This window comes from Vitis riparia, chromosome 9 (genome assembly GCF_004353265.1).
Source record: "Vitis riparia cultivar Riparia Gloire de Montpellier isolate 1030 chromosome 9, EGFV_Vit.rip_1.0, whole genome shotgun sequence".
NCBI lineage: Eukaryota > Viridiplantae > Streptophyta > Magnoliopsida > Vitales > Vitaceae > Vitis > Vitis riparia.
The window spans coordinates 5,394,964-5,408,849 of record NC_048439.1 but is presented as its reverse complement, the minus strand read 5'-3'; the positions used below and the strand labels follow the sequence as shown (position 1 = coordinate 5,408,849).

Genomic DNA, 13,886 nt, shown 5'->3' with positions numbered 1-13,886 from the left:
AGCTTAATTTGCTGTTTTTTTTTTTGAGGTCATATTTGTTACAATATCGTGTATAAATTTTTCCATATGATCCAATAAAAATATAGAGCAGTAGCAGCACAACTCTGTTCTCTGTTGCTTGGTGTGTTAACCTGCCCTGCTACCAACAGTACCAAACGCTATTCTCATGTTTTATGCATCTATCTCTCATTTCCCATGTACTCACTTCCATTATTAGATTTGGGACACTTTTAAGTTCTTCCCGGTCTCTCTCGACAAATACACTTTCTTGATGGCATCATCAATCAAGGTAACAAAGTTTTGGTTCCCTTAGGATTCCAAATATATTGACGAGCCACACACATAGTATATCAATTTAGTTTGTCAAACAAAGAGCGGTTATATGGAGATAAGAAGCCATTTTGGCCAAGGGAATTAGGGACTTCCTCATCAAGACTTGCAATTCTTTCTCTCATATATCCCAACTTCTTATGTCATGACTCCAAAGAGACATCTTCTTTAGCATTCAACTCATTCTTACATGTTTTTTTCTTTTGCATTTTGTATAAATTGCAACACATCTAATCTTTTTTTGCAAAACCAAACATGACATTGAAGCATAAATTTGGCACTTGCTTGACATCTCTAGATGTTAATAAATTTTAGATGTCATTTAGATACACTTGTCTTTTTTTTAAAAAAAAAAATAGAAAATTATAATAATTTCCAAAAAGTATGACAATTTTTTAAAATTTAATTTAAAAGCTATGATTTTTGAAAACTATTTAAAAATTTGAGATATTAATTTTTTTTTTTTTACTATCTTAAATTTTAAGAATTTTAAAAATGATTTAATATAAGATTGTGACATCCCACATCGGATAGGAGAGAAAATTCTTGACGCTATGTAAGTATAGACTCCTCTTAACCCTGTAGACATGTTTTAAATTCGTGAGGATCCCTTTGGATCCAAAGTGGACAATATCTACATGGTTGGGAGCAGGTCATTACAAATGGTATCAGAGTCAATCCCCGACCCCGATGTGGGGGTTTGTTTGGCTCCATAAGAGGTGTTTGTCCGTTTGACCCCGCAATCCCGTGAGACACAACGAGGACATTGTGTCTGTATGAGGGGTGTTTGTGACATCCCACATCGGATAGGGGGGAAAGTTTCTGACGTTATATAAGTATGAATTCCTCTTAACCCTGTAGATGACTTTTAAAGTCGTAAGAGTCCATTTGGGTGCAAAGCGGATAATATCTACATAGTTAATATTAACCTATATATGTATTTTTTTTTTTTTTTTTTTTTTATAGTTTGAAATTGAGATTTGGAGATTATGAAAATTTTGTTAGCACTTGAATTGTTTGAGTTTGCAATCTATTTGGATAATGGATTTTTGTTGATGAATGCTTAGTTTTAAAGTTAAGTTTTGAAGATATTAGAATTTTGTTACGCTACTCTGAACAGGTATTTGGTAATTAGCAACTTCCAATTACAAGATAATTGTTAGGGTTAGGTTACACTTTAAGCCTTCGGATTGAGGTGTGAAATGATCGTCACGCCCTTGAAGTGGGTCTTAAAGCGTGACAAAGGTAAATTCATACTTTTTATATAAAAATTATTATATTACTACTATTTTTATTTTTAAAAAGAAAAAATTGAAAATGATAACAAATCTAATCCACAATGTAATTTTTTTTTTTTGAAACTTGTATTGAGAAAAATAGTATTTAGAAAATTGAGGCATTTATTGTCTCAAATTTTAGAAATAATTTTTAAAGACTCGTGCTTTGAATTTTGAACCAAACTAGCCTTCCGTGCATGCATAATGTGGAGATTGGGCTGCTTTTGAAACTTATATACAAACTAACCCCTTTGGATCCACGAAAGCTAGAGAAAATTCTTTTTCTTATTTTAATTTATTTTCCTTTCCCCCCTTCTCACCATCTCATTCCCCTTTTCAGTTAAAAAAATGAAATCAAAAGAAGCCTCAATTGCCATGTGTGACTTCAATTCAAAAATAAAACCCTGGTTAACAATTGAAACTTAACTTAAATTTCTTCTTCTTTTTTTTTTAAATATCTTATATGACATAAGTTTTGTAAATGGTTAAACCTTTTATATATTTATAAAAGTGTTATTTTGCCCAAAAAATCCTCATGCTTTAATTAATATATATATATATATATATATGTATAAGTTACTATTATTTTCTAGCTTTTTGGTATCCAAAGAATGTTTAATAAAAGTACATATATCTAAAAAAATCATGGAGAATGAAAATGATTTTTTAATGCTTTGTGAAATAACTTCATGTTTTAAATTTTAATTAGAAGTTAAAAATTCAATTAAAGTTGTAATTTTTAAAGGATATTATTGGTATCATGATTTTTTTAATAAACATTAAAAAAATTTATACAACCTAAATGAGAATTTTTTTTTATAAGAACCAATATTTTCCTAATTTCAATATTATTATTTTTTTTCAAATATGGTTCCAATAAAATTAGTTAAATAGGAATAAAAATTCTTATTAAACTTAAAAAATAACTTTTAATTTTTTTTGGAAGTCCATCTAAGCATGCCCAAAACCATTAACATACACAATCACTTTGAGAAACTACTCTAAATCAAATGGGTCCACAGATTCCAATATTTCTATATAAATTTATGAAGGTCGGTCCTCTTCACAACCACCGGGGTGGTTGGCGATCTGCTTCCACCAACTTCGGCGTGTTCATAGCTGGTAAAGATGTTGATGTTTGATGTCTTATTTTATTTCAATAACACCCTCAAATTTTTTGTAAATATCAGGAAATGCCCATCCACGTGGACAGTCCATTTTTCCAGTTTTGTGATAACTTGAAATGACGATGATGTCCTCCAACCGACACGTTTCGGGAATCCATTTGATTTTCATGCGTACACTCGTCCACGCGCTGTAGTCCGTGTGAAACACGAAGACTCTTCAGAAATTGTTATTTGTCCCCTTCTCAACTCATATTCCTTTTTAAATTTGATTATTTGTTCGTTGACTTTACTCATTAAAGGGCAAAAAAAAAAAAAGTTTTTCTATGAAATAATTTTTAAAAAATATATTTTATTTAGACATTTTAAAATTACTTAATTGGTGTTTGATAAACAGACTTGATAACTTATAAAGTAATTTAATAACTTAATTTGAATTATTAAGTAATTAAATATATTTGATAAAATAATTTAATAGTATAACTTAAAGTAAATAATAAGTAATCAAAAGTATTTATTGAATAAAATATCAAGATCGCTTAAATATGTATGATGAGATTTAAGTAATAAAATAAAAGTAAATATGAATGAAATTAATATATAAAAATACAAATAAATGAGATTAAGATATAAGTAATAGATATGTATCGAAAATAAGTTCCTTTTAGTATTGTAATCAAACCCTTGATTTTTACATTAAAATATTAAAATAAAAAAATAAGTTTGAATTAATAAATAAAAACAATTTATTACTTTTAATTTTTTTATATTTATTTTTGGTTTGGCATTTTGATTGGTAAATTACTAAATTGTAATTAGGTATATGACAGTTACATGACGCGCTGTTCGGGAGAGTGGCATAAAAGTGCTCAACAGTTGAATACTACTACTAAAGTGAAAGGAGCTGACTTGCTCCACAGCCATATGCTAACTTAAATTTCACACCTCTCTCTCTCTCTTTAATTCTCAGACACATCGATTTTCAAGATCCAAACCAGAGCTACTGGGCTTTGAGCTTCTGACAGATCTGTAGTGAAGAACCCAATAAAACTCTCCATTTTCAGGTCAGTTCTCTTCTCACCAAATTTCATAGTCTCTGCACCATGCCCATCAAACAATAAGCTTAATGCTGACCGACCCTGTTAGTTTCCTTCAGCTTTGTTTGCAAATTTTTTTATGATACTTTTTACGGGTGAATTGTGAACTGAGTGTTCATGACTTGTGGGCGATTCATAAAAAACTGTAAAATTTCATACGCCCGTTTGTGTTGAGAGAATTGGGTTTTCAAGTTTTGTGATTTGGGTTGGTTGGGTGGCTGCGCAATTGTGGGAAAAGTGATTAGGGTTTAAGATTTGAAATCATGAAGATTATGAATTTGAGTATTCATGCGTGGACTGTTTGTGGGTTGTTGATGGTATTGTTCTTTAGCTGCTCAAATTCATCTCTTTATGGTGAAGAGTTTGATCTTAGAAATGAGCCTTCTGTGACCTACAAGTATGATAGGATTGATGAGGTAAAGAAAGCATGTGGCTTTGTTCTGTCATCAGCTTCTGAGTTGAAGCCTGATGATAACAGAGTTTATAGTATCAAGAAAGAGCTCCCTTTTGTGAATGGGGATTGGGTTCAAGATGCTGGTGGGTTACCATTAATGCCATATGTTGTTAGAAAATCTTGGGATAACTCATCTGATTTTCATACACCCATGAATTTAGTTTCTTTCTGGGTTACCGATGTTGATACTACCCGTCGATTGAAGAACTCGGTCAGTGTCAGCGGGCTCTTGACACTAGGCATTACTCTGGAAAATTCATTTGTGGAAAAAATTTATGGCCCTCAGTTCCAGGTATGGCCTGGTAATTCTCAGCTCTCAGTTTCTTTCCAAGGAATCTACACAGAATCGAAGGAAAATAATGGGGAAAAAGTAATGTGCTTGTTAGGTACTACAATGTTGCCTTCTCGGGAGCCTGAATCTTCGGATCCATGGGCATGGTTGGAGGCTTCTGGTCATAGTTATGACCAGCTGCCACTTTCAGAAGATGATCAAATCTTGCTTGTTCTTCGTTATCCCAAGAAATTCACCTTGACAAAAAGGGAAGTGCATGGGGAAATGAAGAGTTTGAACCCAAAATCAAACCCTAAGTACTTTGATGAAATTCACATTTCTTCCCAGTTGAATACTGCATATGAATTCAGTTCTGAAAAGGTTGTGGCAAAAGCCTGTGATCCTTACCCATATAAAGATAGCTTTATGAATAATGGGATTGAAATTTATAAGGATACAGAGTTTTGTGCAATTATTCAGAAATTTAGTCAGGGGGAAGCTTTCACCATCGTGCCAAACTGGAGATGCAATGGAACAGATGAGTACTGCAGTAAGTTGGGTCCATTTGTGACAGATAAGGAGATTAAAGCTACAGATGGGGGTTTTCAAGAAGTGAAACTTTTTATGCAGAATGTTCACTGTGAGGAAAAAACTGCACGTGACAATACCAACTCTGCACGGGTTTCTGCAGTGTTTAGAGCTGTTCCTCCTTCTGAGTATCCATATACTGCAGCTCAGAGAAGTGGGCTAAGCAACATGACTCTTCCTGCGGAGGGAATTTGGAGATCGTCCAGTGGGCAGCTCTGCATGGTTGGTTGCATTGGCTCCACGGATGCAGAAGGGAGTGGCTGTAATTCTCGAATCTGTTTATACATTCCTGTGTCTTTTTCTGTAAAGCAAAGAAGCATAATAGTTGGGACTATTTCGAGCATTAGTAATGATCACAGCTCATACTTCCCTTTGTCATTTGAAAAGCTAGTTCAACCTTCAGAGATGTGGGACTTAAATCATTTCATGTCTTCCCATCTGCATTACCAGTACACAAAACTTGATTCTGCTGGTAGCATCCTAGAGAAAAATGAGCCCTTCAGTTTTGGAACTGTCATAAAAAAATCATTGCTGACATTCCCTAAATTAGAAGATGCAGAGGCATCGCCAGTCAGTCTTTCTATTCTGTCAGAAGATCTCACACTCCATGTCTCTGCTATTCCTGATCCACCCCCTAGGTCTCCAGTCCCAAGAATTGAGATCCAGATGGAGATCGTCTCTCTTGGCCCTTTGTTTGGACGCTATTGGTCAAATGGTTCCACTGTAGAGGAGGACACTCCTTACCATACTAAGGCTGAATATACAGAAAAACAGCTTCTTCTGAATGTATCAGCTCAACTAATGCTTACTGGAAAAGCTTATAAGAATTTTTCTGTGGTTTTTGTTGAAGGTCTTTATGATCCACATGTTGGGAAGATGTACCTTGTTGGTTGCAGGGATTTCCGGGCCTCGTGGAAAACTTTATTTGAGAGCATGGATCTTGAAGCTGGGTTGGACTGTTTAATTGAAGTGATTGTGTCTTATCCACCCACTACAGCTCAGTGGTTAACGAATCCAATTGCTAGGATTTCTATAACTAGCGCAAGGAATGAAGATGACCCTCTCCATTTTAGCACAATCAAGTTCCAAACTCTCCCAATTATGTACCGGAGACAGCGAGAAAACATTCTCTCTCGCAGAGGTGTAGAGGGGATTCTCAGGATTCTGACACTTTCTGTGGTGATCGCTTGCATTGTGAGCCAACTGCTATACATCAGAGATAATGTGGATTCTGTTCCTTACATATCTCTTGTCATGCTAGGTGTTCAGGTTCTTGGGTATAGCCTTCCTCTGATCACAGATGCAGAAGCTCTCTTCAAGAAAGCATCTGATTCTTATGGGACACCATCATACGAGCTTGATAGGAATCAATGGTTCCATGTAATTGATTACACAGTGAAGCTTCTTGTGCTGGTTTCATTTCTACTAACTCTAAGGCTTTGTCAGAAGGTGTGGAAATCGCGTATCAGATTACTAACACGGGCTCCTCTTGAGCCACACCGTGTCCCAAGTGACAAGTGGGTGTTTATTACTACCTTGATCATACATGTGATTGGGTATATAATTGTTCTGATCATTCATGCTGCACAAACTGACGAGAAATTTCGAACAGAAAGTTATGTTGATTCAAATGGAAATGTCCATGTGCAGCGAGAATGGGAAACAGAACTGGAGGAGTATGTGGGTCTTGTCCAAGATTTTTTCCTGCTTCCTCAGGTAATGGGGAACTTTGTGTGGCAGATCCATTGCAAACCACTCAGAAAACTGTATTTTATCGGGATCACAGTTGTCCGGCTTCTTCCTCACTTCTATGATTACATAAGGGCTCCTGTTTCCAATCCTTACTTCTCTGAAGAATATGAGTTTGTGAACCCAAACATGGATTTCTACTCCAAGTTTGGGGACATTGCCATACCAGTCACTGCGTTTTTTCTCGCTGTGATAGTCTATATTCAGCAGAGGTGGAATTACGAGAAGCTCAGCCAGACACTTACTTTGGGTAAGCGTAGGCTTCTCCCTCTGGGTTCGGCAGTGTATCAGAGGTTGCCCTCCAAGTCATTTGAGGCTGAGCTTGCTTCTGGTGTCAATGAGAATGCCACACACGAGAAAGATCATGATGGTGAGGAATGATCAGAACCCTCCAAATTACTGAAAGAAATAGTTGTAAACATAGAAGTATAGTAGATGTTCTTCGGACGGTTTGTTGTTAAACATAAGCCATTGGCCCTCCTGAAAGAATAATTGAAGACTTGGCTTCCCTGGCATAATCTGAATGTTCATATTTTGTCTTTTGCTTGTTTCTCAGAAGGTCCAATTAGCCACTAAATGTTAGTGAAATATTGCTATGGTCTTCTGAGAATTTCTTGTTCACAGCTTATCTATGATTGAGGTAGCATTTCATTCAAAGAGTGGAACTGAATTTGTACCCTTAACTTACTTGGAATCCAGATTAACTGAAGATTTTCTAATTTGAATTGCAGTTATGTAAATTTAAGATGGAAGTGTTTTGTGTTTACTCCAATTTCCTGAAATTGGAAACAGGAACAAGGATATGAACTGAAGGAGGCAATACAGGTTTGAAATCCTGAATAGGCTTCTGCAGGAGGCAATACGGGAAAAGCAACACAAGGAAGATTTTTAGGCAAGTCTCAACAGACGGGCACCAGCCGGAGAAACTGGTGAGCGGGTGTTTGGTAAAACAACTTATCACCGGAGAGTGAAAAGGTGTGATCTACACCAAGCATTTTTTAAGTCTGATCAGCTAGAAATCACCTTCAACCAAGGTCCTATGGAAGGAATAAGAGGGATCCTTGGACTTTATTGAATTTCCTTTCAATCCGATCAATAGATATCAAGTCCAAGAAGGAAAGAGAACACGAGTAATGATTGGTAGGACAATAGGATTTAATTAGTTCGACTTGTAGCAATGCCAAGGATAGAATCGGTCTAACCAATCCTATTAAGTTGAAGAGTAAGAGGAATGAAAGAGAATGGAAATTCAAAAATTCAATGCTTAAACTTTAAAATTATACCAACATTTTTCACTTCTATGGAATGAGCTTAAATATTTTTAGTATTAAGTTTTCAATTTTATTAAATACATCTTAGCAGCATTGGTGTAAGTGGGAGAATGGGAAATTGATAGAATTGACCAATTTAGTCAAAATTCAACAACCATGAAGCTAGGTTCAATTTAAAAATTATGGAAACTGACTTTGATATTTGCTTTTGATTTTCTTCTCTCAACCAATAGAAATTATATTAAAAGTTGGATATGTTTTTATTTGCCATTGACTTTGGGGTTTTGAGAATTTCTTTTTTATAAACTATGTTTGGTTCTTGAAAAATTTGAGAGAATATGTAATGAAAAGAAAATAGAGAGAAAAAGTAGAAGAAAATAAAAAATGAAGGAAATTAAAAAAATTTAGGTTAGTTTCACTCACATCCCATAAGGTTTTAACTAAACACGATTAATTTCTATTGGTTTGAAAATTTATTGAATATCTTTCTTATTTTGAATTAGAGATGAAGCAAATGAAAATAACAAATGAGAAGGGTAAGAGAGATATTTAATGAAATTTCAAATCAATGAGTACTAGGTGTATTTAGCCAAAACCTTAAAGGAGGTCAATGAAATTAACCTTAAATTATTTTTATATATTACTTTAAATTTTTTTTCACTTATTTAACTTTTCTATAAAAAGATTAAATAATTTAACAATAAACAAATTTTTGAAAATTTTAATTATATTTGACTTTTTTTTCATATCCTTTATCATAAAACCAAAAATAAGAAAACCAATTTCCTTAGTGTTTTTTTTTTTTTCTTTTCCTAGTGTTTTTTGGAAACCAAATATAACCATATTGTATAGAATTATAATAAATATATACAAATTGCAAAAGAAATGGAAAAACAAAGGAGCTTATCTCTAGCCTAAGATATCTCTATTTACAAATAAAAAATAAAAAATAAAAAATAATTAAACTAATAAGGAAAAAACTTAATTAAAAAATATTATCCATCAGAAAGTCTTCATCTCCAACTTGCTTGTGATGTTACATACTATATGTCCTTAGTCAATATATCAACCATTGATTGCTTTTTAATCCTCCTAAGAATGTGCAATAACCAAAGGTCAATCTTTGATCTATAACTAATTGTAGCCTAATCAATATCTATATAAGCTTTAAGAATGATTTTTTCTACATTTCAAAATTGAATGCCTTTTCTTGGTGTTGATTTTAAATAACAAATAATTCTATTGGAGTCATCAATGAAGTGACCCACTACACTCATCACATTAGTTATGTTCAATTTAGTATTCAATAAATAGATCAACTTCCACATTAATTATTGATATTTCTCTTGATCTCTCAACATATCTTCTTTTTCTCTATCAAGTTTGTGATTTGGCTCAATTGAGGTGTCTTTGGTCTACATCCTAACATTCTTATTTCTTTGAGAAGGTCAAGTATACACTTATGTTGTGAAATAGTTATTCCTTCCTTTGAATGTGCAACCTCGATCCCTAGAAAATATTTTAACCTTCCAAGATACTTAATTTCAAACTCATTTCCAAGTTGTTTCTCTATTTCCTCCAAATCATCTCCTATTACCATGATGACATCAACATATGCTATGAAAGTTGTTATCTTTTCCTTATCTTAATGATTAATGAAAAGAGTGATCTCCTTGGCTTTGAATATAACCCATCTTTTTCATTGTTTTAGCAAATCTCCTAAATTAGGCCCTAAACAATTGTTTGAGACCATAAAAGGCCTTGTTTAATTTTCAAACTTTATTCCTTAAATTTTGGTGGTAGTTCCACATAAACCTCTTTTCCCAAATCTTTCTACATAAAAGCATTTGTCACATCGAATTGGTGTAAGGGCTAATCAAAATTAGTAACTAGGGATAATAAAATATAAATAGTATTCATCTTTGCCACTGGAGCAAAGGTTTATCAGTTATCCATTCTATGAATTTGCATATTAACCTGGCTACCGGTATCACCTTATATCTCTATTATATCCCATCTACTTTGTGCTTGGCAGTGAACACCCATTTACACCTCACATTTCTTTTGCGTTTAGGAAGATCAAGAAGTTCCCAAAGTGTCATTTTTCTTCAATGCACTCATTTCTTCAAACATGGCTTTCTTCTAATTCCCATCCCTAAGTGTTTCTTGAATAGCTTCGATATTTTATAAAGATAAGTTTGTAAACAAATGCTCAATATGAGAATAACAAGTTGTCAAAGAAAGCAAAGTTAGTGGATGTTGAGTGCATTATCCTTTTTTTTTTTTTTTCTTTTCTAAGGGCAATAGTCAAATTAAGGTCATTAATGACATTAGAGGTAGAGATACTTTGATTTTCAATATTTTATCAAGGTTAATGGTTGGAGCATGTAGAGATTCCAGAGTTGGTTACATTTTCCTTAAATAGACTTTAAGTTCCACTAAATGATTCTCCAGCTCTTTTCCTTAAACAATAGACTTAAGCTTAGTCATGAACTCAGAAGGAACTGAGTCTAGAGTATTGTGGGGTAAGGGTTTAGGTGAAGAACTAATTTTTAGAAATTCAAAGGGTTAGATGAGGAAAGGTTAGGATGATAATAAAAAATCTCTAGGAATTAAGATGATAATATCTCTTTTTGTTGGAGAATAACCAATGAATATACATTTAAAAGCCTAGGGATCTAGTTTAGTTTTATGACTAGCCTAAATATGAACAAATACCACACACTAGAATATTTTTTAAGTTATTCAACTAAAACCATCAAAGTGTGTAGTATTGAGTGAGAAGACTTATGGGGTCTTTGAAATCAAGCACCTTAGAAGGCAATCTATTGATAAAATAGTCTTCCCCTAATATGTCTTTGAAACATTCATTTGAAAAATCATGTGTCTAGTTACCTTTAGCAAATGTCTATTTTTCCATTCAACTACCCTTATTTCGTTATGGTGTATTAGTATAAGAAGATTAATGAACAATTCCCTTTTTTTTTAAAGCATGATAATAGGCACGGAAAATAATGTTAACATCATATTTGTGTTTCATAAGATGTACCATATGACCCTTCTATAATCGTCAATAAAAGACAAACTATTTTGCCCCATAAGCACTTTGAATTTGAGTGGGCCCTAAGAATCAATGTGGATTAGACTAAATGAAATAATCTATTATTCCTTAAAGAGAATGACGCATTATGGAAAATCATAAAATATGTGGGAGATTTAATTTAATGTTGTAAATGGGATGTTGTGATTTGATTTAATGGAGTAAATTATGAGATAGAATCAGTTGAGTCAATGTTTTTACTATGGTTTTTATTTTTTTTCTAACTTCAAGATTGTAATTATTTGCACAATCGCATCTTTTATTTTCTTCATTTTGCATGTACTCAAGAGTGGTCCTATATATATGTTGTAATCCAAAACTTCAAAGATATAGAGGAACAATTTTTTTTTTTCCAAACTTTGATGGTATTAAATCTAGTTTTCTATTAGAAGTGGTACATTTATTTATGGTTTCAAATACCAGAATTTTTTTTTTTTTTTTTTTTTGAACTATTAGGTTGCTAAAAGGAGTTTCAAGTACTAGATTTTTTATTTTTATTTTTGGTTGGAAATATTAGGCTGCTAGTAAAAGAATTTGAAGTTAGGAATCAACAAGAAGGAGAATTTTGGAGATTTTTCACATCAAGTATCAATGCCTCCATTTCAAATCTCACCTCATGGTACCAATGATAGTCTTCCATTTCTCCGATGATCTCAGTCCGTTATATTGTTTATTTGTAGGAAAATGAAACTAAGATATTTGACCGGTGCAACAAAGGCCCCAAAAAATGATGATCCAGGCTTTTCAAACATGGGACTCATAAAACTTCATGATCATGGCATGATTAGTGAATTCTATGGAGTTGAAGATAAGTTAGGCTTACGTGTTTTTACTAATAGAAAAAAAGCTTTGGGAAGCACTTATGAAAGCTTATTTTGATATTGGGAATTCAGCACAAATCTTTGAGTTGAAATCAAAGATCCATGAGATAAAGTAAGGAGATCAAGGTGTGACTAAATATTACAATAGCTTGAAAGGTCTTTGGCAATAATGGTCCTATTTAATGGATTTGAATGGGCATGTGCTATAGATAGTGCCTATTCTAAGAAGATGATGGAGAAGAAACGAGTGTTTAAGTTTCTTACTAGGCTAAATAAAGAACCAGATGAAGTTTGTGGATGAACCCTCAATAAAGAACCCTTACCCTTTATCCGAGAAATGTTTGTTGAGGTTCGAAGGGAAGAAAACTGCACATCAGTCATGATGGGAGGCTATTCTTCAATCATTCATGAGAACTCAACAATTTTCGCAACTGATGCTACTCCCAGTGTTGCTACTAATCTTACTACCAATTATGCTTCCAGTGCTAGTAGTTAAGGGATCTCAAAGAAAGTAGTAGGTAGAATAAAGATATGGTGTGATCATTGTCACAAACAATGACATACTAAAGACACCTATTGGAAACCGCATGGAAAACCACAAAACTTGAAAATCAATGGCAAATTTCATGAGAGAAATGACCAAGGCATGTAGACTGCAACCAAGAGTAAAAAAAAAAAAAAAAACATAACTAAAACATCTTCATTTAGTAAAGAGTAGCTAAAACACCGGTATAGGTTATTCAATCAATCTTCATCTTCTAACTCTTATCATCTTGTTCTTTAGCACAAACAGGTAAATCTCTTAGTGCTTTAAGCATTCATTCTATAAATTTTACACCATAGATCATAGATTTTGGTGCATTTGATCATATGAGGAGCTTATCAAATTTGTTTTCAACATATTTTCCTTATCCAAAAAATCAAAATTGCAAATGGATCATTTTCATTCGTTGTAGGGAAAAGTTTAATCTTTGTTTCAAAATTTTTTACTTTAGACTTTGTTCTTCGTGTCCCCAATTTTTCATGCAATCTTCTTTCTATTAGTAAACTAACAAGGGACATGAATTGTGTTGCTAAATTTTTCCCATCTTATTGTGAATTTCAAGACCTATGCTCAGGGAGGACAATTGACAGTGCTAAAGAAATTGATGGATTTTATTACCTTGTTGAGGATCTTATCATAGGTAGGCAAGCTCAAGTTGCAAGTAATGATGTTTTTTCTTCCTCTATTGAACATCAAATAATGTTATAGCACCATAGGTTAGGTCATCCTAGTTTTTCATATTTAAAGTCGTTGTTTCCATATTTGTTTAAGAATAAAAATCCTTTAATGGTTCAATGTGAGGTATGTTAACTATCTAAAAAATCATTGTGTCTACTTTCTTGTAGGACCCTATAAAGAATTTAGACCTTTTGCATTGATACATAGTAATATTTGTGGACCCTCACGTGTGATAACCTTAATCAAAACTAAGTGGTTTATCACTTTCATAAATGACCACACTAGAGTTTATTGAATTTATTTGTTAAAGGAAAAATTAGTGGCAAAAAGGGTTTTTAAAATAGTCCATGTTATGATAAAAACGCAATTTCAAACTCATATTCAAGTACTTGGGATTGATAATGGAAATGAATTTTTTAACTATATTCTTGGAAATTAACTACTTGAAAATGGGATCATACTGTAGACCTGCATTTTTCATGTGTTTTCTCATTCATTGACGAACCTCACTTTTTAATGGTGAAAAATTAGTTTTAGTAAAATCGGAGACATCACTTATTTGATTTTATTTTTAAAAAGAAA

General features: G+C 33.1%; 1 protein-coding gene across 1 annotated transcript; it reads left to right on the top strand.

The window, feature by feature from the left end:
- Positions 1-3,656: 3,656 nt before the first annotated feature.
- Positions 3,657-7,630, top strand: LOC117922210. The gene has a single exon (XM_034840257.1). It carries the CDS (start codon positions 4,092-4,094, stop codon positions 7,269-7,271), a length of 3,180 nt encoding a protein of 1,059 aa, XP_034696148.1. The 5' UTR covers positions 3,657-4,091; the 3' UTR covers positions 7,272-7,630.
- The last annotated feature ends 6,256 nt before the right edge of the window (positions 7,631-13,886 follow it).

Bases quoted from the DNA above. Each gene is read 5' to 3' on its own strand.
- LOC117922210 (XM_034840257.1), top strand. From the start codon at position 4,092: ATGAAGATTATGAATTTGAGTATTCATGCGTGGACTGTTTGTGGGTTG.